The 19,339-nt window shown below is 62.3% G+C and overlaps 4 protein-coding genes and 1 long non-coding RNA gene across 9 annotated transcripts; 3 read left to right on the plus strand and 2 right to left on the minus strand.

Moving 5' to 3' along the window:
- Positions 1 to 15: 15 nt before the first annotated feature.
- On the minus strand, positions 16 to 3,399 carry TMED4 (transmembrane p24 trafficking protein 4). 2 transcript variants are annotated; one of them, XM_050983051.1, is made up of 5 exons: positions 3,072 to 3,392; positions 2,666 to 2,766; positions 2,094 to 2,219; positions 1,030 to 1,176; positions 16 to 394 (listed from the first exon to the last, which is right to left on the minus strand). In XM_050983051.1, the coding sequence occupies exons 1-5, from the start codon at positions 3,364 to 3,366 to the stop codon at positions 245 to 247; spliced, it is 819 nt and encodes a 272-aa protein (XP_050839008.1). In that variant the 5' UTR covers positions 3,367 to 3,392; the 3' UTR covers positions 16 to 244. The 2 variants fall into 2 exon arrangements, with proteins under 2 accessions (XP_050839008.1, XP_050839007.1); XM_050983050.1 differs by lacking the exon at positions 16 to 394 and having other exon boundaries at positions 1,131 to 1,809; positions 3,072 to 3,399.
- A 284-nt stretch (positions 3,400 to 3,683) lies between these two features.
- LOC103825260 (interleukin-36 receptor antagonist protein-like) lies at positions 3,684 to 5,651 on the plus strand. Of its 2 annotated transcripts, XM_050983053.1 has the most exons (5): positions 3,684 to 3,807; positions 3,973 to 4,033; positions 4,131 to 4,219; positions 4,295 to 4,425; positions 5,023 to 5,651. In XM_050983053.1, the coding sequence occupies exons 1-5, from the start codon at positions 3,804 to 3,806 to the stop codon at positions 5,233 to 5,235; spliced, it is 498 nt and encodes a 165-aa protein (XP_050839010.1). In that variant the 5' UTR covers positions 3,684 to 3,803; the 3' UTR covers positions 5,236 to 5,651. The 2 variants fall into 2 exon arrangements, with proteins under 2 accessions (XP_050839010.1, XP_050839009.1); XM_050983052.1 differs by having other exon boundaries at positions 3,802 to 4,033.
- Positions 5,652 to 5,944: 293 nt separating this feature from the next.
- On the plus strand, positions 5,945 to 10,165 carry LOC108964078 (uncharacterized). 2 transcript variants are annotated; one of them, XM_050983005.1, is made up of 5 exons: positions 5,945 to 6,565; positions 6,690 to 6,799; positions 7,714 to 7,857; positions 8,652 to 8,776; positions 9,772 to 10,165. In XM_050983005.1, the coding sequence occupies exons 1-5, from the start codon at positions 6,201 to 6,203 to the stop codon at positions 9,973 to 9,975; spliced, it is 948 nt and encodes a 315-aa protein (XP_050838962.1). In that variant the 5' UTR covers positions 5,945 to 6,200; the 3' UTR covers positions 9,976 to 10,165. The 2 variants fall into 2 exon arrangements, with proteins under 2 accessions (XP_050838962.1, XP_050838963.1); XM_050983006.1 differs by having other exon boundaries at positions 5,948 to 6,565; positions 6,693 to 6,799.
- A 1,592-nt stretch (positions 10,166 to 11,757) lies between these two features.
- TGFA (transforming growth factor alpha) lies at positions 11,758 to 17,541 on the minus strand (the record flags this gene model as incomplete). The annotated part of the gene is made up of 5 exons (XM_050982754.1): positions 11,758 to 12,328; positions 13,308 to 13,444; positions 14,186 to 14,335; positions 15,339 to 15,453; positions 17,469 to 17,541. Coding segments are annotated over 5 exons (483 nt in total), but the record flags the coding sequence as incomplete, so codon positions are not given.
- LOC127060369 (uncharacterized) lies at positions 12,463 to 13,303 on the plus strand. 2 transcript variants are annotated; one of them, XR_007779358.1, is made up of 4 exons: positions 12,463 to 12,611; positions 12,692 to 12,780; positions 13,010 to 13,118; positions 13,257 to 13,303. It is a non-coding gene; the product is annotated as an uncharacterized LOC127060369 (long non-coding RNA). The 2 variants fall into 2 exon arrangements; XR_007779357.1 differs by having other exon boundaries at positions 13,010 to 13,297.
- Positions 17,542 to 19,339: the final 1,798 nt, after the last annotated feature.

The following is a 19,339-nucleotide window of genomic DNA, read 5'->3' on the forward strand; positions in this document are numbered from 1 at the left end:
CCAAAAAAACACCTTGGGGGGTGGCGCCTCTCTGCTCCCGCCACGGCAGGCAGGGCACCCCAAAATCCGCAGGGAGCACCCCAGGGTGGGTGGGATGGGTCTGGGGTCCCAGAGGGGAGCCAGGATCCCTCCCCAGCAGCCCAGGGTGGGTGGGATCCCCCATGATAGGGGTGAGGATGAGTTTTGGGGTACCCCCCAGGGTAAGGGTGGGTTTTGGGGTACCCCCCGAGGGGGTTTTGGGGGGCTAGACCAGTTTCTTGGCCTCGAAGAAGCTCTTGAGGTGCCGCATCTGCCAGAGGCCGGTGAGGATGAGGATGACGGTCTGGGCGATGGACCACCAGAGCACGCGCTGGTTGGTGCTCTCGCTGGTCATGCGGAACCGCTCCTCCCGGTACTGCAACACCCCAAAACCCCACCAATCCACACCAAAACCCCACAGATCCACACCAAAACCCCACCAATCCACCCCAAAACCCCACCAATCCACACCAAAACCCCTGTGAATCCCACCCAAACCCCCACAGATTCACCCCAAAACCCCACAGCTTGGAGCTCTCCCCAGAACTGCTCCTCATGGTACTGAGGGGGAAAAACCCCAAAGATTCATCCTAAAATCCCATAAATCCACGCCAAAATCCCATAAATCCACGCCAAAACCCCAAAGATTTACACCAAAACTGCACAGGTTCACCCCAAAGCTGCAGGTTAATCCCAAAGCCCCATAAATTCACCCCAAAACTCTGTGAATTCCACCACAAAACCCCACAGATTGACCCTAAAACCCCATGAATTCAACCCCATGAATTCAACCCCATGAATTCACCCCAAAATCCCAAAGATTGACCCCAAAACCCTGTGAATTCCACCCAAAACCCCAAAAATTCACACCGAAACCCCAAAAATTCACCAAACCGTGCATGGATTTACACCGAAACCCCGTAAATTCACCTCCAAACCCCCTGAATTCCCCCCAAAACCCCCGTGGTGACCCCAAACCCCACGGTTTGACCCCAAAAGGTGCCCGCTGACCCTCTGGTAGTTCTGCTCCTTCTGGATCTGCTCCACCTGGTCGAGCAGCTGGCGCGCGCGGAGCTGCAGCTCCGTCAGCTTGTCCTTGGCAGCGATCTCGGGGTAGTTGTTGGTGTGCTCGCCCACCTGGATGTCCAGGTGCACCCGCTGCGGAGAGGGCACGGGGCTGGCACCAACCATGGCTCCAAACCATGGCACCAGCAATGGCTCCAACCATGGCACCAATCATGGCAACAACCATGGCTCCAACCATCATCCAACCATGGCACCACCATGGCTCCAACCATCATCCAACCATGGCACCACCATGGCTCCAACCATCATCCAACCATGGCACCACCATGGCTCCAACCATCATCCAACCATGGCACCAACCATGGCTCCAACCATCATCCAACCATGGCACCACCATGGCTCCAAACCATCATCCAACCATGGCACCACCATGGCTCCAACCATGGCTCCAACCATCATCCAACCATGGCACCACCATGGCTCCAACCATCATCCAACCATGGCACCACCATGGCTCCAACCATCATCCAAACATGGCACCACCATGGCTCCAACCATGGCTCCAACCATGGCACCACCATGGCTCCAAACCATCATCCAACCATGGCACCAACCATGGCTCCAACCATCATCCAACCATGGCACCAACCATGGCTCCAACCATGGCATCACCATGGCTCCAACCATTGTCCAACCATGGCACCACCATGGCACCAGCCATGAGTAGCTGGTGCGCTCGCCCACCTGGATGTCCAGGTGCACCCACTGCAGGACAGGGCACAGGGATGGCACTGGGGTGGCACCAGCAATGGCACCAGTAATGGTACCAGTAATGGTGCCAGCAATGCACAGCCACAGGGAGGGCACACAGCTGTCACCAGCATTGGCACCAGGGCTGGCACGGCCTTGGGGAGAGCACAGGGCTGGCACCAGCACTGGCACAGGGCTGTCCCCAGGGATGGCATGACTGCGGAGCGGGCATGAGGGCTGTCCCAGGGCTGGCACGGGCTGTGGGCACAGGGCTGTGCCAGGCTGGCACAGGGCATTACCAGCTTGCCCCCGGCGAACAGCGCCATGCGGGTGGAGTTGGAGTGCAGGCAGATCTGGTGCTCGCCCGGCGTGTGCGACGTGAACGTGAAGCGCCCCTCGGAGCCGTACTGCCGTGACAGCACCACCTGTGCCAACGGGGACACTGTCAGCGCCGCGGGCATGGCCACTGGCATCCTCGGGGGACACTGTCAGCGCTGCGGGCACGGCCACTGGCATCCCCTGGGGACACTGTCAGGGCCGCAGGCACGGCCACTGGCATCCCCTGGGGACACTGTCAGGGCCGCGGGCACGGCCACTGGCATCCCCTGGGGACACTGTCAGGGCCGCGGGCACGGCCACTGGCATCCCCTGGGGACACTGTCAGGGCCGCGGGCACGGCCACTGGCATCCCCTGGGGACATTGCCGCTGCCCTGGGCACTGGGGCACAGCCCAGGGACTGCCCAAACCCCCTCCAGGAACCCCTCCCCGTGCCTGGGGAAAGTGCCCAGGGACCTCTCCCCATGCTAAGGGACCCTTCCCCATACCCAGGGACCCCTCCCCATGCCCAGGAGGTGCCCAAACCCTCCTCACCTTTCCGTCGGGGTCCTTGACCTCCACGTGCATGCCCAGCCCGGGGGTGGAGGGCAGGAAGGACTCGGACTGTTTGTCCCACAGCTGTGTCCGGTAATTGCCTGGCACCGAGAGGGCACCCGGGCTCGGAGCCGACCCCCGTGCCCGGTGGGCTCTGATCCCCCCCGAGCCCTCAGTGGTTTCTCCCGCTTCTAAATTCTGTGTGCGTGTGTCCCCCCGCCAAGTGCCCAGTGGTCTCTCCCGTTTGCTCCCCCCCCCGCCATTCCCGGTGGTCTCTCCCGTTACCCCCCCGCCATTCCCGGTGGTCTCTCCCGTTAACCCCTCTCCCCCCGCCATTCCCGGTGCTCTCTCCCATTCCCCCCTCACGCCCCCCGCCATTCCCGGTGCTCCCCGCCGCCTCCCGCACCGATGACCATGGTCTCGTCGGGGATCTCCTCGATGAAGCAGCGCTTCTCGGTTTCTCCGATGTGGAAGTAGAGCCCGTGCGCCCCCCAGCCCAGCAGCAGCACCGCGGCCATCGCCGCCCTCAGCGCTTCCCACGGCGCCGCCATGGTCCCTCTGGCCTTCCCGCCGGGGGCGCTCTGCGCATGCACCAGCGCCTCACCCGGCTCAGCGCGCACGCGCCGCGCTCTCAGCGCACGCGCAGTGCTGCCCTCAGCGCTCTGCCAGCGCCTCGCGGCTTCGCGCCTCACTTTGCACATGCGCAATTCCCGCGTCCACTCAGCGCTCCCCACGCCGCCCCTGCGCTCTTCCCTCGGCTCCCCGCAGCGCGCATGCGCGCCCGCCGCCGCGGTGGCGCAGCGGGGAGGGCGCCGCTCCTTCGCTGCTGAGATTGCGAGTTCGATTCCCAGCACAGCCGCCGCGGGGGTCTCGGTGTCCCCGCGGCGTGTCCCGCTGTCACCCCCCTTCCCGCCATGTGTCCCCTCGGTTGTCACCCTACGGGGGTGCTGAGCAATGGCCGGGGCGGGGCGCGCCCTTCTCAGGAGTGTGGCAACACCACCGGCAACTTTCTTCCTTCCTTCCTCCCTTCCTCTCGGCCGCCCGCAGCGCCCGGAGCCGGGGGTCCCGCTGGAACCGGGGGTAGCACCGGAGCCGGGGGTCGCAGAGAGCCGGGGGTGTCCCAGAAACCGGGGGTCCCATGGGTGAGCGCTGCCCGGGGACCCCGCGCACGGCCCGGTGGGGACACGGAGCGCCTGGCACCGCCGGTGCCACCGGGAGGGGTCCCCAAGGCTCGGGGGGCGCGGGCAGGGGGCGCGGGGGTCTCCGGGTGGCCGCCCTCAGCCTCGCCCTCCTCTTCCTCCGCGCAGAGGCCGAAGGCTTCGCCCTCTGCCACGCGCCCGCGCTGCAGACCAAGGTGTTCCAGTACCGGTAAGGGACAGCCCGGGGGTGGCAGGGGACAGAGGGGGTGGCACGGGACGGGGGTGGCACCGAGGGGTGGCACCGCTGTCCCCGCTTTGCCCACCAGGCTGTGGGACGTGAACCAGAGGTCGCTGTACCTGCGCGATGACCAGCTGGTGGCCGGGCACCTGCAGGGCGCCAACGCCGCGCTGGAAGGTGACACGGGGACGCGCGCGGGGACACGCGTGGGGACGCGGGGACACGCGCTGAGGGTCCCCGTGTCACCTGCAGAGAAGGTGTTCTGGGTGCCCAACCGAGCCCTGGAGCCCGCGCGGCTGCCGGTGATCCTGGGCATCCGGCACGGCTCCCGCTGCCTCCGCACCGAGCGCGGCCCCGCCGGAGAGCCCCGGCTGCGGCTGCAGGTGGGGACAGGGAGGGGACAGCACGGGGGACAGGGAGGGGACAGCACAGGGGACAGGGAGGGGACAGCACAGGGGACAGGGAGGGGATAGCGAGGGGACAGCGGGGAGACAGCGCGGGGACATGGACGGGCATGCCAAGGGGATGGGGACATCACAGGGATGGGGATGGGCACACCGTGGGAATGGGGACAGCCGAGGGATGGTGACATCGAAGGGATGGGGACACCAAAGGGTTGGGGACAGCCAAAGGGTTGGGGACACCACGGGATGGTGACATCGAAGGGATGGGGACACCAAAGGGTTGGGGACACCACGAGGATGGGGACACCAAAGGGTTGGGGACACCAAGGGGATGGGGACACCTAAAGAGATGGGGACACCGTGGGGTGGTGATGAGGATGGGGACACAAAAGTTTTGGGGATGGGACACCTGGGGACACGAGGACCTCAGGGATGGGGACACGGGGACTTCAGGGGTGGGACACCGCCGGGTGGGGACATTCCAGGCCGTGCCCACAGCGCACCACGGCGATGGCACACGGTGTCCGGGCGCTGCCGGGCTCTGTCCCCGCGGGTGACACGGAGGTGTCACCGCAGGACGTGGACATCCGGGAGCTGCCCCGCGCCGGTGACAGCGGGGCCGCCTTCAGCTTCTTCCGCTCCTACCGGGACGGGCTGTGGCGCTTCGAGTCGGCCGCGCACCCCGGCTGGTTCCTGTGCACGTCCCCGCGCGGCCACCAGCCCCTGGCGCTCTGTCGCCCCCGCGATGTCACCTCCCACCTGCTCGACTTCTACTTCCAGCTCTGCTGAGCGCCCCCGGCCCCCGCGCGGGGACAGCGGAGCCCCAGGGTGGTGGCATCTTCCTGGGGAGGGTGGCATCACCCCAGCACGGTGACATCTCCGCCAGGAAGGTGACATCCCGCTGGGGAGGGTGGCATTCCCCCCAGTACGGTGACATCTTCCTGGGAAGGGTGGCATCCCCCCCAGGATGGCGACATCCTCACCCCAGGGATGGTGACATCCTCGCTCCTCGGTGACATCCTCCCCAGGACTGTGCCATCCCCCCGGGGACAGCGCCATCCCCCTGTGGAGGGTGACATCCGCCCCCGCGGTGTGGTGCCACCCCCCCCGGGGCGGTGCCATCCCCTTGGGGACAGCGACATCCCCCTGGGGACAGCGACATCCTCCCCGGGCGCCGGTGCGGGAATAAAGAGATGCCGAGGCCACGCGGTGCCCGAGTGTGGGTGACACCCGGGTGGCACAGGGGTGGCACGGCGGGGACAGGGCGGGGCTGGTGGCCCCGCTGGATGTGTCACCGCGGCGGAGTGGCCGCTCTTGCGCCACCCACGCGATGGTGACAGAACGGGACGTCCCCGGGCGGGGGTGACGCGGCCCCTTCCCGGATCCCGCGGGGCCGCCCGGGGACAGCGCGGGCACGCGACACGGGGGACACCGAGGGGACAGCGAGGGGCACACGGGGGTGGGGGGACAGCAGGGAGAAGGGACATGGGAATTTGGGGACAGGACACAGGGACACCGTGGGGACAGGGGAGGTGGGACCATGGGGACAAGGCACATGGGGTCTTGGGGACAAGGCACACAAGACCTTGGGGACAAGGGACTCACGGGGATGGGACACTGGGGACACTGGGGACAGAGCATGAGGGACATGGGGATGGGACACAGGGGACACTGGGGACAGGCACGTGGGAGTTTGGGGACAGTGATCGCAGCACCTTGGGGACAGCAATCATGGTGACGATGGTGACAAGGTGATGGCACCATGGGGCAGGGGACACAGCTCAGGGGATGGCACAGGGGACATCCCCATCAGGGTGACCGCGGGCATCACTGGGGATGCTGGCACCAGGTGGCATTTCGCCATCGCTCGGTGTCACTGTCACTCACCCGCCAATTACCGGGGCGGGCCCTGTCCCCGCCCCGCCCGGCTCTATAAAGCCACTGTCACCCGCGGGGACACGGCCCGCAGGACACGGGACAGGATCCCGGGAGGTGACACACCTGCAGGTGCTGCTGGGGACGGGGACAAGCTCGGGGACAATCCTACTGGCACCTGTGCCACCTGTGCCACCCTCTCCACAGGCCCAGCCATGTCACGCACATCCAGAGCTGCCCTCAGGTGAGCGGGGACAGTGTGGGGACAGGGTGGGGACAGCGTGGGGACAGCACAGTCCCCCCCCTCGTGCTGGGGAGTGTCACATCCCCCCTCCCTGGTGTCACCTGCCCTGACCCCTCTGTCCCAGCAGAGGGACACCCAAGGGACACCCGGAGGTCATGGCAGAGAGCGGGGACAGGGACGAGGGTGTCATCGACCCCGACATGGTGGCCTTGTTCGAGGACTTCCTGGGGAAAGGTGGGTGCAGATGTCCCCGTGTCCCTGTCCCCATGTCCCAGTGCCCATCCCTGTTCAAATGTCCCCGTGTCCCTGTCCCCATGTCCCAGTGCCCATCCCTGTTCAAATGTCCCCGTGTCCCTGTCCCCATGTCCCAGTGCCCATCCCTGTTCAAATGTCCCCGTGTCCCTGTCCCCATGTCCCAGTGCCCATCTCTGCTCAAATGTCCCCGTGTCCCTGTCCCCATGTCCCAGTGCCCATCCCTGTTCAAATGTCCCCGTGTCCCTGTCCCCATGTCCCAGTGCCCATCTCTGCTCAAATGTCCCCGTGTCCCTGTCCCCATGTCCCAGTGCCCATCTCTGCTCAAATGTCCCCGTGTCCCTGTCCCCATGTCCCAGTGCCCATCCCTGTTCAAATGTCCCCGTGTCCCTGTCCCCATGTCCCAGTGCCCATCCCTGTTCAAATGTCCCCTTGTCCCTGTCCCCATGTCCCAGTGCCCATCCCTGTTCAAATGTCCCCGTGTCCCTGTCCCCATGTCACTGTGGTACCCACAGGCCCTGCTGTCCCTGTGTCCCCCCAGCCACGATGCCCGTGTCCCCCCTGTCCCCATGTCTGGACCTGTCTATCCCCATGTCCCCACATTGCCCTGTGTCCCCTCCCCATGTCCCTGCGACTGTGTGTCCCCATGTCCCCACATCCCCATGTCCCTGTGATGCCCCCACGTCCCATGTCCATGTGTCCCCACCTGTTTGTCCCCATGTCCCCATATCCTCGTGTCCCTGTGATGTCCCTACATCCCCATGTCCCCGTGTCCCCACCTGTCCCTCCCCATGTCCCCATGATGTCCCCACATCCCTGTACATCCCCACGTCCCACATCCTTACCTGTCCGTCCCCATGTCCCACCTGTTTGTCCCGCTGTCCCCGTGTCCCCAGTGGTGACAGCGGCCTCCACGGAGGCTCGCCCGGTGGCCCAGCCCTACCACTACTGGCTGCGGGACACGGAGCAGCAGGGGCTGTGCCTGCGCGACGGCCACCTGGTGGCCACCAGCCTGCAGGGGGCCAACGCCGCCCAGGAAGGTGGGTGACACCTGGGGACAGCGGTGACACTGCATGGGTGACACCTGAGGGGGGCACAGGGGTGACAATCCATGGATGTCCCTCAGGGAGGACAGGGGTGACAATCCATGGGTGACACCTGGGGGGTGGACAGAGGTGACACTCCATGGGTGACACCCTGGGAGGACAGGGGTGACACTCCATGGGTGACACCCTGGGGGTTACAAGGGTGACAATCCACAGGTGACACCCTGGGGGTTACAGGGATGACACTCCATGGGTGACACCTGGGGTTTACAGAGGTGACAATCCATGGGTGACACCCTGGGAGGACAGGGGTGACACTCCATGGGTGACACCCTGGGGGTTACAAGGGTGACAATCCACAGGTGACACCCTAGGGGTTACAGGGATGACACTCCATGGGTGACACCTGGGGTTTACAGAGGTGACAATCCATGGGTGACACCCTGGGAGGACAGGGGTGACAATCCATGGGTGACACCTGGGGGGTGGACAGAGGTGACAATCCATGGGTGACACCTGGGGGGTGGACAGGGGTGACACTCCATGGGTGACACCCTGGGAGGACAGGGGTGACACTCCATGGGTGACACCTGGGGGGTGGACAGAGGTGACAATCCATGGGTGACACCCTGGGAGGAGAGGGGTGACAATCCATGAGTGACACTGCCCATGAGTGTCCCTCTGGGGTGACAGGGGCGACAATCCATGGGTGTCCCTCTGGGAGGACAGTGGTGACAATCCCTGGGTGACACCCTGGGGCACAGTGGTGACACGCCCGTGTCCCACAGAGCCCATCAGCGTTGTCCCCAACCGGCACCTGGAGCGCCGGCGCTGTCCCCTCATCGTGGGCATCCGCGGTGGCACCCGCGCCCTGTCCTGTGGCACCGGCCCCGAGCCACAGCTGAGCCTGGAGGTGACACGGAGACACCGGGGTGGCACAGGGGGCTGGGGGTGGCACAGGGGGCTGGGGGTGACATGGGGGACACCGGGGTGGCACAGGGGACACGGGGGTGGCACAGGGGGCTGGGGGTGACACGGGGGACACCGGGGTGGCACATGGGGGTTGGGGGTGACACGTGGGTGACAGAGGGGTAACCCAGTGTGGGGCAGTGGGGACACAAAGGTGGGACAACCCAAGGTGGGACAGTCAAGGTGGGTCAGCTCAAAGTGGGGACACCCTGGGCGGGTGGGGACCCAAAAATGACACAGCTCAAGGTGGGTGACCCAAGGTGAGGGCACCCAGGGCTGGGTCAGCCCAAGGTGGGGCACCCCAAGGTGGCGTCATCCCAAAGCGGTGGCACCTGCAGGCGGGGTCACCAGGAAGTGGGGATTCCCCAGGGTGGGGTCACCTAATGATGGCATCACCTGGGGGTGTGGTCACCTGGGGGTGTGGTCACCTGGGGGTGTGGTCACCTGGGGGTGTGGTCCCGATGTTATTGTCATCAGAGGATGGAGGTTCCTTGAGGTGGGGTCACCTGGGCATGGGGACACCTTGAGATGGGGTCACCTGGAGTTGGGGACACCGGGGCACGGGGTCACCTGAAGATGGGGTCACCTGGAGATGGGGACACCTTGAGATGGGGACACCTGGAGATGGTGTCACCTGGAGGTGGGGACACCTGGAGGTGGTGTCACCTGGAGGTGGGGACACCTGGAGATGGGGACACCTGGAGATGGGGACACCTGGGCATGGGGTCACCTTGAGGTGGGGTCACCTGGAAATTGGGTCAGCGTGGGTTCCTGGATGTGGTGTCACCTGGAGGTGGGGACACCTGGAGATGGGGACACCTGGAGGTGGGGACACCTGGAGGTGGTTGTTCCCTGAGGTGACACCACCAAGCCACGGCTGCCCCCCGTGCCGGTGCTGTCACCATTTGGTGCCACCATTTTCCGTCCCCTGCCCGGCAGGACGTGGGGCTGCTGGAGCTGTTCTCGGGTGACAAGGACAGGGCCACGCCCTTCACCTTCTACAAGACCTTCGGGGGCTCCACGCACACCTTCGAGGCCGCCGCCTTCCCCGGGCTCTTCCTCAGCACGGCCACGGGCCCGGGCGAGGCGCTGGCCCTGGCACCGCCCCCCGGGGCCACCGCCTTCTACCTGCGCCGCAAGTGACACCGGGGACACCTGGGACTGGGGACATCCCTGGTGCCACCACCGCCTTCTACCTGCGCCGCAAGTGACACCGGGGACATCTGGGACTGGGGACATCCGTGGTGCCACCACCGCCTTCTACCTGCGCCACAAGTGACACCGGGGACATCCCTGATGGGGACATCCTTGGTGCCACCACCGCCTTCTACCTGCGCCGCAAGTGACACCGGGGACATCCATGGTGGGGACATCCCTGGTGCCACCACTGCCTTCTACCTGCGCCGCAAGTGACACCGGGGACATCCCTGGTGCCACCACTGCCTTCTACCTGCGCCGCAAGTGACACCAGGGACACCTGGGACTGGGGACATCCCTGGTGCCACCACTGCCACCACCGCCTTCTCCTGCACTGCAAGTGACACCGGGGACATCCCTGATGGGACATTCCCCAGTGCCACCACCGCCTTCTACCTGCGCCGCAAGTGACACCGGGGACACCCATGGTGGGGACATCCGTGGTGCCACCACCGCCTTCTACCTGCGCCGCAAGTGACACCGGGGACACCTAGGGTTGGGGACAACCTTGGTGCCACCACCGCTTTCTACCTGTGCTGCAAGTGACACTGGGGACATCCATGGTGGGGACATCCCTGGTGCCACCACTGCCTTCTACCTGCGCCGCAAGTGACACCAGGGACACCTGGGACTGGGGACATCCCTGGTGCCACCACCGCTTTCTACCTGTGCCGCAAGTGACACTGGGGACATCCATGGTGGGGACATCCATGGTGGGGACATTCGTGGTGGGGACATCCGTGGTGCCACCACCGCCTTCTACCTGCGCCCCAAGTGACACCGGGGACATCGATGGTGGGGACATCCCTGGTGGGGTCAGAACTCTCTTTTTGGGGTCAGGACCCGGCTTTTGGGTTAAGAACCTTTTTTTTTGGTGTCAGAACCATTTGGGAGAGAACCAAACCTGTCGGGGAGCGCCCCAAAACTGCCCCAAAACCGCCCCAAAACTGCCCCAAACCTGCCCCAAAACCGCCCCAAACCTGCCCCAAAACCGCCCCAAAACCGCCCCAAAACCGCCCCAAAACTGCTCCAAAACTGCCCCAAAACCGCCCCAAAACCGCCCCAAAACTGCCCCAATCCTGCCAGGAACGGCCCCAAAACAAACGGGAACCACCCCAAAACTGCTGGGAAACCAAAAAGCCCCAAACTGGATGAAAATGACCCCAAAACTGCCAGGAATTGCCCCAAAACCAATGAGAGTCATTCCAAACCGGCCCCAAAACCCTTGGGAAACCCCAAACCTGAGGGGAATTGCCCCAAAACCTCCAGGATCACCCCAAAACCTCCAGGACCACCCCAAAACTGCCGGGATCACCCCAAAACTGCCGGGAATTGCCCCAAAACGGCCCCGAACCTGCCCCAGAATGGGACCAAAACTGGGGCATCGGGGCTTGAAAATTTGGGATGAAAATTTGGGAATTTGGGGCTGATCCCAAAACCGGGCTGCAAAAATTTGGGATGAAATGATGGGAAAACGGGGCTGAGTTCATCATTGGGGCACCAGGGCTTGAAAATTTGGGATGAAAATTTGGGAATTTGGGGCTCAACCATCCCTGGGAATATTCCCCCACTCCCAGCTGTGGGATTCAGCATCTCCTTCCCAAATACTCCCCTCAAAAAAACCCCAAACCACGAATTTTTGGGAAAAAAAAAATGAATAAATTTACATCAGTTAAATTACTAAACGAGGTTTTTAGGATGAGGAAAAAAAGAAATCAAAACCCCAAGACCAGGTGGTGACAAGAACATCTTTATAGGAATCAAAATTAATTTAAACCAGGCGAAATAAATTAAAACATTAAATATTAACTTTCAGTGCAACATATACAGAAGACATGAGAGTAACCATGACTTTAAAAAAAAAAAAACCACCCCAAAAACCCCAAAACAACCCCAAAAACAACCCCAAAAACAGAGGGAAAAGCTCTGGGCTGGTTACTAAGGGGGAATTAAGGCTGTGCCTCCAGCCTGAGGAGGTTTCCTGGGATTTAAATTCATTTATTATTAATAAAAAGCTGGGATTTGTCCCCAAAATTGAGCCGGATTTGGGGGTTTTTTGTTTTTTTTTTTTTTGGTTTTTTTTCCTGTAGAAAAATAAATCCCCATCCTGGCGGGGGTTTGGGTTAAAATCCCAAAGATTTGGGGTTGAAAAGTCCCCGGGCAAACGACCCAAAAGTCCAGGGAGAACCCAGGGAAACGGCGGGAAAAGGGGAAAACGCCCCAAAAGGGATCCGAGGGGGGAGGGGACCGTCCTGGGGGTCCCCAGGTGTCCCCAGGTGGTCCCGGGTCTGTCACACACCTGTGGGGACGGGAATGGCAGCGGTTACAGACCAGGGTGTCCCCTGCCCCTGTGTCCCCTCACCTGCCCCTGTGTCCCCTCACCTGTCCCAGGTGTCCCCAGGTGTCCCCAGGTGTCCCTCCCCTGTCCCCTATGTCCCTCACCTGTCCCAGGTGTCCCCAGGTGTACCCAGGTGTCCCTCCCCTGTCCCCTGTGTCCCCTCACCTGTCCCAGGTGTCCCCAGGTGTCCCTCCCCTGTCCCCTATGTCCGTCACCTGTCCCCTATGTCCGTCACCTGTCCCAGGTGTCCCCCACCTGTCTCGCTGTGGCAGCAGGACATGTCCCCCACCCCGGATGTCCCAGGCGTCCCATGGATGTCCCCAGGTGTCCCTCCCCTGTCCCAGGTGTCCCCAGGTGTCCCTCACCTGTCCCAGGTGTCCCAGGTGTCCCCAGGTGTCCCTCACCTGTCCCAGGTGTCCCAGGTGTCCCTCCCCTGTCCCAGGTGTCCCCAGGTGTCCCCGGTGTCCCTCACCTGTCTCGCTGTGGCAGCAGGACGCTCCCCCCTTGAGCAGCCCCCCTTGGCTCCTCCTGTCACCCCCAGGTGTCCCCTGTGTCCCCAGGTGTCCCTCACCTGTCCCGGGTGTCCCCCAGGTGTCCCCAGGTGTCCCCCAGGTGTCCCTCACCTGTCCCAGGTGTCCCCAGGTGTCCCCAGGTGTCCCTCACCTGTCTCGCTGTGGCAGCAGGACGCTCCCCCCTTGAGCAGCCCCCCTTGGCTCCTCCTGTCACCCCCAGGTGTCCCCTGTGTCCCCAGGTGTCCCTCACCTGTCCCAGGTGTCCCAGGTGTCCCTCCCCTGTCCCAGGTGTCCCAGGTGTCCCACCCCTGTCTCGTTGTGGCAGCAGGACATGTCCCCCACCCCGGATGTCCCAGGCGTCCCATGGATGTCCCCAGGTGTCCCTCCCCTGTCCCAGGTGTCCCCAGGTGTCCCCAGGTGTCCCTCACCTGTCTCGCTGTGGCAGCAGGACGCTCCCCCCTTGAGCAGCCCCCCCGGTTTCTCGGGGCCGGCTCCGGGCTCGCGGCACCAGCCGGGACAGGGACAGGGACAGGGACAGGGCCAGCGCTTCCGCAGGCGACAGCAGCTGGGGACAGCAACAGGGACAGGGATGGGACAGGGACATGGGGACAGGGATATGGGAACAGCAACAGGGACATGGGGACAGGGACAGGGATGGGACAGGGACATGGGGACTGGGACAGGGACACAGACATGGGGACACAGGGAATGTGAATGGGGACAGGGACAGGGCACACAGGGAATGGGGACAGGGAATGGGGACACAAGGACAGGGAATGGGGACAGGAATTGGGTCAGAGATGGGGTCAGGGACAGGGACAAGGACACAGGGATGGGGACAGGAATGGGGGACAGGGTCAGGGAATGGGGACAGGGACAGGGAATGGGGACACAGGGATGGTGACAGGGTCAGGAATGGGGACAGGGAATGGGGACAGGGACCGGGAATGGGACCGGGAATGGGGACAGGGAATGGGGACAGGGACAGGGAATGGGGACAGGGATGGGAATGGGGACCGGGAATGGGGACAGGGACAGGGTCAGGGATGGGGACAGGGAATGGGGACAGGGACAGGGAATGGGGACACAGGGATGGTGACAGGGTCAGGAATGGGGACAGGGAATGGGGACAGGGACAGGGTCAGGGATGGGGACAGGAATGGGGGACAGGGTCAGGGAATGGGGACAGGGACAGGGAATGGGGACACAGGGATGGTGACAGGGTCAGGAATGGGGACAGGGAATGGGGACAGGGCCGGGGTCCCTTGTCCCGGGCTGTCCCCAGGAATTCCCCGGTGGCACTCACTGGACCAGGACGCAGACGGTGACGAGCAGGGCCGAGGCCACCACGGCCACCACAAGCAGGGCGGTGATGGTCTGCTTCTTCTGGGTGGCTGCCACCACGGCCAGCAGGTCAGCGTGCTCACAGCGTGTCCCCACATAGCCCGAGTGACACCTGGGGACACACAGGGACACAGAGCCCGTCAGAGTGCCCCCACACACCCCGAGTGACACCTGGGGACACACAGGGCAGGTCAGAGTGTCCCCATGTACCTCGAGTGACATCTGGGGACACCTGGGGACACCTGGGGACACACAGGGACACAGGGCAGGTCAGCCTGGAGTTTTGGGATCGCCAGGACACCAAACCCTGAATTTGGGGATCACTGGGACACCAAACCCAGAGTTTCGGGATGAGGGGATTGGGGCACTCACACACAGGTCTATCCTAACCCCACAGTTTTGGGGTTTCTCAGGGATTGGGGCACTCACACTCAGGTCTATCCTAACCCCACAGTTTTGGGATTAGGGGATTTGGGCACTCACACTCAGGTGGGTCTCTCCTTCCCCCACAGTTTTGGGGTTTCTCAGGGATTTGGGGCACTCCCACTCAGGTCTCTCCTGCCCCCACACTTCCAGGATGAGGGGATTTAGGCACTCACACTCAGGTGGGTCTCTCCTTCCCCCACAGTTTTGGGGTTTCTCAGGGATTTGGGCACTCACACTCAGGTCTATCCTAACCCCACACTTCCAGGGTTAGGGGATTTGGGCACTCACACTCAGGTGGGTCTCTCCTGACCCTACAATTTCAGGATGAGGGGATTGGGGCACTCACACTCAGGTGGGTCTCTCCTGACCCTACACTTCCAGGATGAGGGGATTTAGGCACTCACACTCAGGTGGGTCTCTCCTGACCCTACAGTTCCAGGATGAGGGGATTTAGGCACTCACACTCAGGTGGGTCTCTCCTGACCCCACAGTTTCAGGATGAGGGGATTGGGGCACTCACACTCAGGTGGGTCTCTCCTGACCCCACAGTTTCAGGATGAGGGGATTTGGGCACTCCCACTCAGGTCTCTCCTGCCCCCAGAATTTCGGGATGAGGGGATTTAGGCACTCACACTCAGGTGGGTCTCTCCTGCCCCCACACTTCCAGGATGAGGGATTGGGGCACTCACACGCAGGCGGGTTTCTCCTCCTGCACCAGGAAGCGGCAGGTGCCGTGGAAGCAGAACTGCCGGTGCGAGTCGGGGCACTCGTTGAAGTGCGACCTCACCGCCGCCGCCACCGGAGCTGCCCGAGAAACCGGCGGGAAAAAGGGGATTTTGGGGGGAAAAAGGGGATTTTGGGGAAATCCCAAAAAATGGGGGAGCGGCCCCTGCCCCACAGCCCCCGGGGGAAGGGGTGGCAGCAGCCTCAGGGGGACAGGAGGGACACGGGGCTGGGCTCCTTCCCACCCCAAAAGGAGCTTTTCCCACCCCAAAAAGGAGATTTTCAACCCCAAAAGGAGATGTTCTCCATCCCAAAAGGGGGATTTTCTCCATCCCAAAAGGGAGATGTTCTCCATCCCAAAAGGGAGATGTTCTCCATCCCAAAAGGGAGATTTTCTCCATCCCAAAAGGGAGATGTTCTCCATCCCAAAAGGAGATTTTCTCCATCCCAAAAGGGGGATGTCCCAGCCCCAAAAAGAGTTTTTTCCACCCTAAAAGGACATTTCCCATCCCAAAAGGACATTTCCCATCCCAATATAAGATTTTCCATCCCAAAAGATCTCCCATCCCAAAAGATCTCCCAGCCCAAAAGGACATTTCCCACCCCAAAAGATTTCCAATCCAAAAAGGAGATTTTCCACCCCAAAAGGAGATTTTCTCCATCCCAAAAGGAGATTTTCTCCATCCCAAAAGGGAGATGTCCCAGCCCCAAAAAGAGTTTTTTTCACCCTAAAAGGAGATTTCCCATCCCAAAAGGGAAAGGTCCCATCTCCACAAGAGATTACCCATCCCAAAAAGGGAGATTTCCCACCCAAAAAGGGAGATTTCCCACCCAAAAAGGGATTTTCCCTTCCCCAAGGGCGAGCAGAGCTGCTTTAGGGTTTATTTCGGGATCTCTGTGCAGCCACCCCAAAGATCCCAGCTGGGTCCTGCCTCAATAATCCCTCAGGAATTTCCTAAAGAGCTCAGAAGGAGGAAGAGGAGGAGGAGGAGGGAGCCCAGCCCTGCTCCTGTTTCCCATTAAGCCCCACCAAACCCCCCTGGTTTGAATTATCCCCGGGAGGGAATTTCCTGCTGGGATCGTTTGGGATCCAGGCACTTCCGACCCACCCCCGGCTCCTCAGGGGACGGATGGCAGCCCCAGAGGGGGGAAATCTGGGATGTGGGCTGGGATCGGGGTGTCCCCGTGTCCCCAGAGCTGGGAAGGGCCACCTTGAGATGCCCCTGTGTCCCCAACACTGGGAAGAGCCACCCTGGGGCGTCCCTGTGTCCCCAGTGCTGAGGAGGTTTGGGGTGGCTGGGATTGGGATGTCCCCATGTCCCCAACACTGGGAAGGGCCACCCTGGGGTGTCCCCATGTCCCCAACACTGGGAAGGGCCACCCTGGGGTGTCCCCATGTCCCCAACACTGGGAAGAGCCACCCTGGGGTGTCCCCATGTCCCCAGAGCTGGGAAGAGCCACCCTGGGATGTCCCCGTGTCCCCAACACTGGGAAGAGCCACCCTGGGGTGTCCCCGTGTCCCCAACACTGGGAAGAGCCACCCTGGGGTGTCCCCATGTCCCCAACACTGGGAAGGGCCACCCTGGGGTGTCCCTGTGTCCCCAGAGCTGGGAAGGGCCACCTTGAGATGCCCCCATGTCCCCAACACTGGGAAGGGCCACCCTGGGGTGTCCCCGTGTCCCCAGCTCTGAGGAGGTTTTCAGGGGTTCTTGGGGGCTGGAAATCCTCTCCTTGTAGGGAAAACCTTTTATTTTGGGGACAAACCCTTTCCTTTTGGGGCCAGAAACTCTTCACTTTTGGGGCCAGAAACTCTTCACTTTTGGGACCAGAACCCCTTTTTTTTGGGGGGCCAGAAACTCTTCATTTTTGGGGCCAGAACCCCTTTGGTTTTGGGACCAGAACCCCTTTTTTTTGGGGCCAGAACCCCTTTTTTTTGGGACCAGAACCCCTTTTTTCGGAGCAGGAACCCCTTCCCGGTTTTCCCCTCGGAGATCAGGCCCAGGATCCCACCCAAGGCCCCATCAAGGGGAGGGGTGGGACACCAGAAAACCCCAAAATCCCCCCAAAATCCCCCCAAATTCCCGCTGGGCACTCACCGCTCCGGCCGGCCGTGCTGTTGTCCAGGGCGTGGCACGCGGCCAGCAGGACACCTGGGGAGGGGGGGGGACAATGGGGTCAGCCACGCCCTGACCCCAAAAAAACCCCACCAAAAAAACCCCAAGGGGGGATTTAGGGCGGCCAAAACCACCCCGAGATTTCGAAGGAAAACGCAGGAATTTCAAGGAAATTTTTAAGGAAACGTCTCCGAGATTTTAAAGGAAAAAATCTCCCAAGGTTTTTATGGAAAATGCAGGAATTCCCAGGGGGGGTGGGATTATGGGGTCATGGCAGGAATGACCCCCCTCAAGTGACCCCCTTGGAATTTTTTTTGAGGAAAATTCTCCAAGATTTTTAAAGGGGAAAAAAGAGGGATCCAGCCAGGGCTTCAGGGATCCTCCACAAATTCAGGGATCCTCCACAAATTCAGGGATCCTCCACAAATTCAGGGATCCTCCACAAATTCAGGGATCCACCACAAATTCAGGGATCCATCTGTGGCTTCAGGGATCCACTGGAGTTCCAGGGATCCAGTGCAGCTCCAGGGATCCTCCACAGCTTCCCTGGTTTCCTCCCAGACCTCAGGGATTCTCCTCCAGTGGAAATTCCATCACCAATCCTGTCTGATCCCAACTTTTCCCAGTTTTGTTCCCGGCTTCATTTCTGGGTTTTTTTGGGAATGTGCCTCCACTCCTGGGATTTTGGGAATGGCTCATCCTGGTGGGATCAGTGGGCATCCATCCCTGTGGGCATTCCACTTCCGGGTGGGCATCCATCCCCCTGGCATCAGGGTGGGATGGGTGGGCATCCATCCCCTGGGCATTCCTGTTCTGAGTGGCTCTCCATCCCTGTGGGCATCCATCTGCTTGGCATTCCAGTTCTGGATGGGCATCCATCCCCTGGGCATTCCGGTGGGATCAGTGGGCATCCATCCCTGTGGGCATCCATCCCCTGGGCACTCCAGTTCTGAGTGGGCATCCTGGTTCTGAGTGGGTGTTTATCTCCTGGGCATTCTGGTCCTGACTGGGCATCCATCCCAGTGGGCATCCAGGTTCTGAGCGGGCTTCCATCCCTTGGCATTCTGATGGGATCAGTGGGTGTCCATCCCCTGGGCATTCCAGTGGGATCAGTGGGCAACCATCCCCTGGGCATTCCGGTGGGATCAGTGGGCATCCATCCCTGTGGGCATCCATCCCTGGGCATTCCAGTGGGATCAGTGGGCATCCATCCCTGTGGGCATCCATCCCTTGACATTCCGGTGGGATCAGTGGGCATCCATCCCTGAGGGCATCCATCCCTTGGCATTCTGGCTCCTCCGTTCTCCGTGCCAGCTCCTCTCCGTGGGCAGGTGGCAATCCCAGCCCTTGGGAAGTTTCCCATGCCCAGGCCCAGCCTGGGCACTCCGGGCACTCCGGGACACTGGGACAATCCACGCTCGAGCCCTGGCGTGGGGCTGACCCCTCCCCACCCCCGTTTGGTTTTCCAGCCCATCCCTCCGGGATCTCCGGAGGACTCCCGAGCCTTCCCAGCAGCTCCAGCCGCGAGTTCCCGCCTCGCTTCCCCCCACGGCCTCTCCGTTATCGCTGCATTCCAAATCCCCCCGGCTCCGATCCAGCCCCGCGCTCCCCTTCCCTTCCCCACGGCCCGAGGGCTCCTCTCCCACCCGGATCCCACCCGGGAACTGCCGGGATCGGGGCGCCCAGACAGCCGGGGAACCCCCAGGGCGAACACCGGCACCGGAGAGAGACCCGCGGGAGCGGGAGAGAACGGGACACGGGGCTCGGGATGAGCCTCGGCAGGAGGAACACGGCCCTGGAGCCACCGGGAGAAACTGGGACCGGGACACGGCGCTGGAGCCACCGGGAGAAAC

Source organism: Serinus canaria, chromosome 22 (assembly GCF_022539315.1).
Source record: "Serinus canaria isolate serCan28SL12 chromosome 22, serCan2020, whole genome shotgun sequence".
In the NCBI taxonomy this organism is placed as follows: domain Eukaryota; kingdom Metazoa; phylum Chordata; class Aves; order Passeriformes; family Fringillidae; genus Serinus; species Serinus canaria.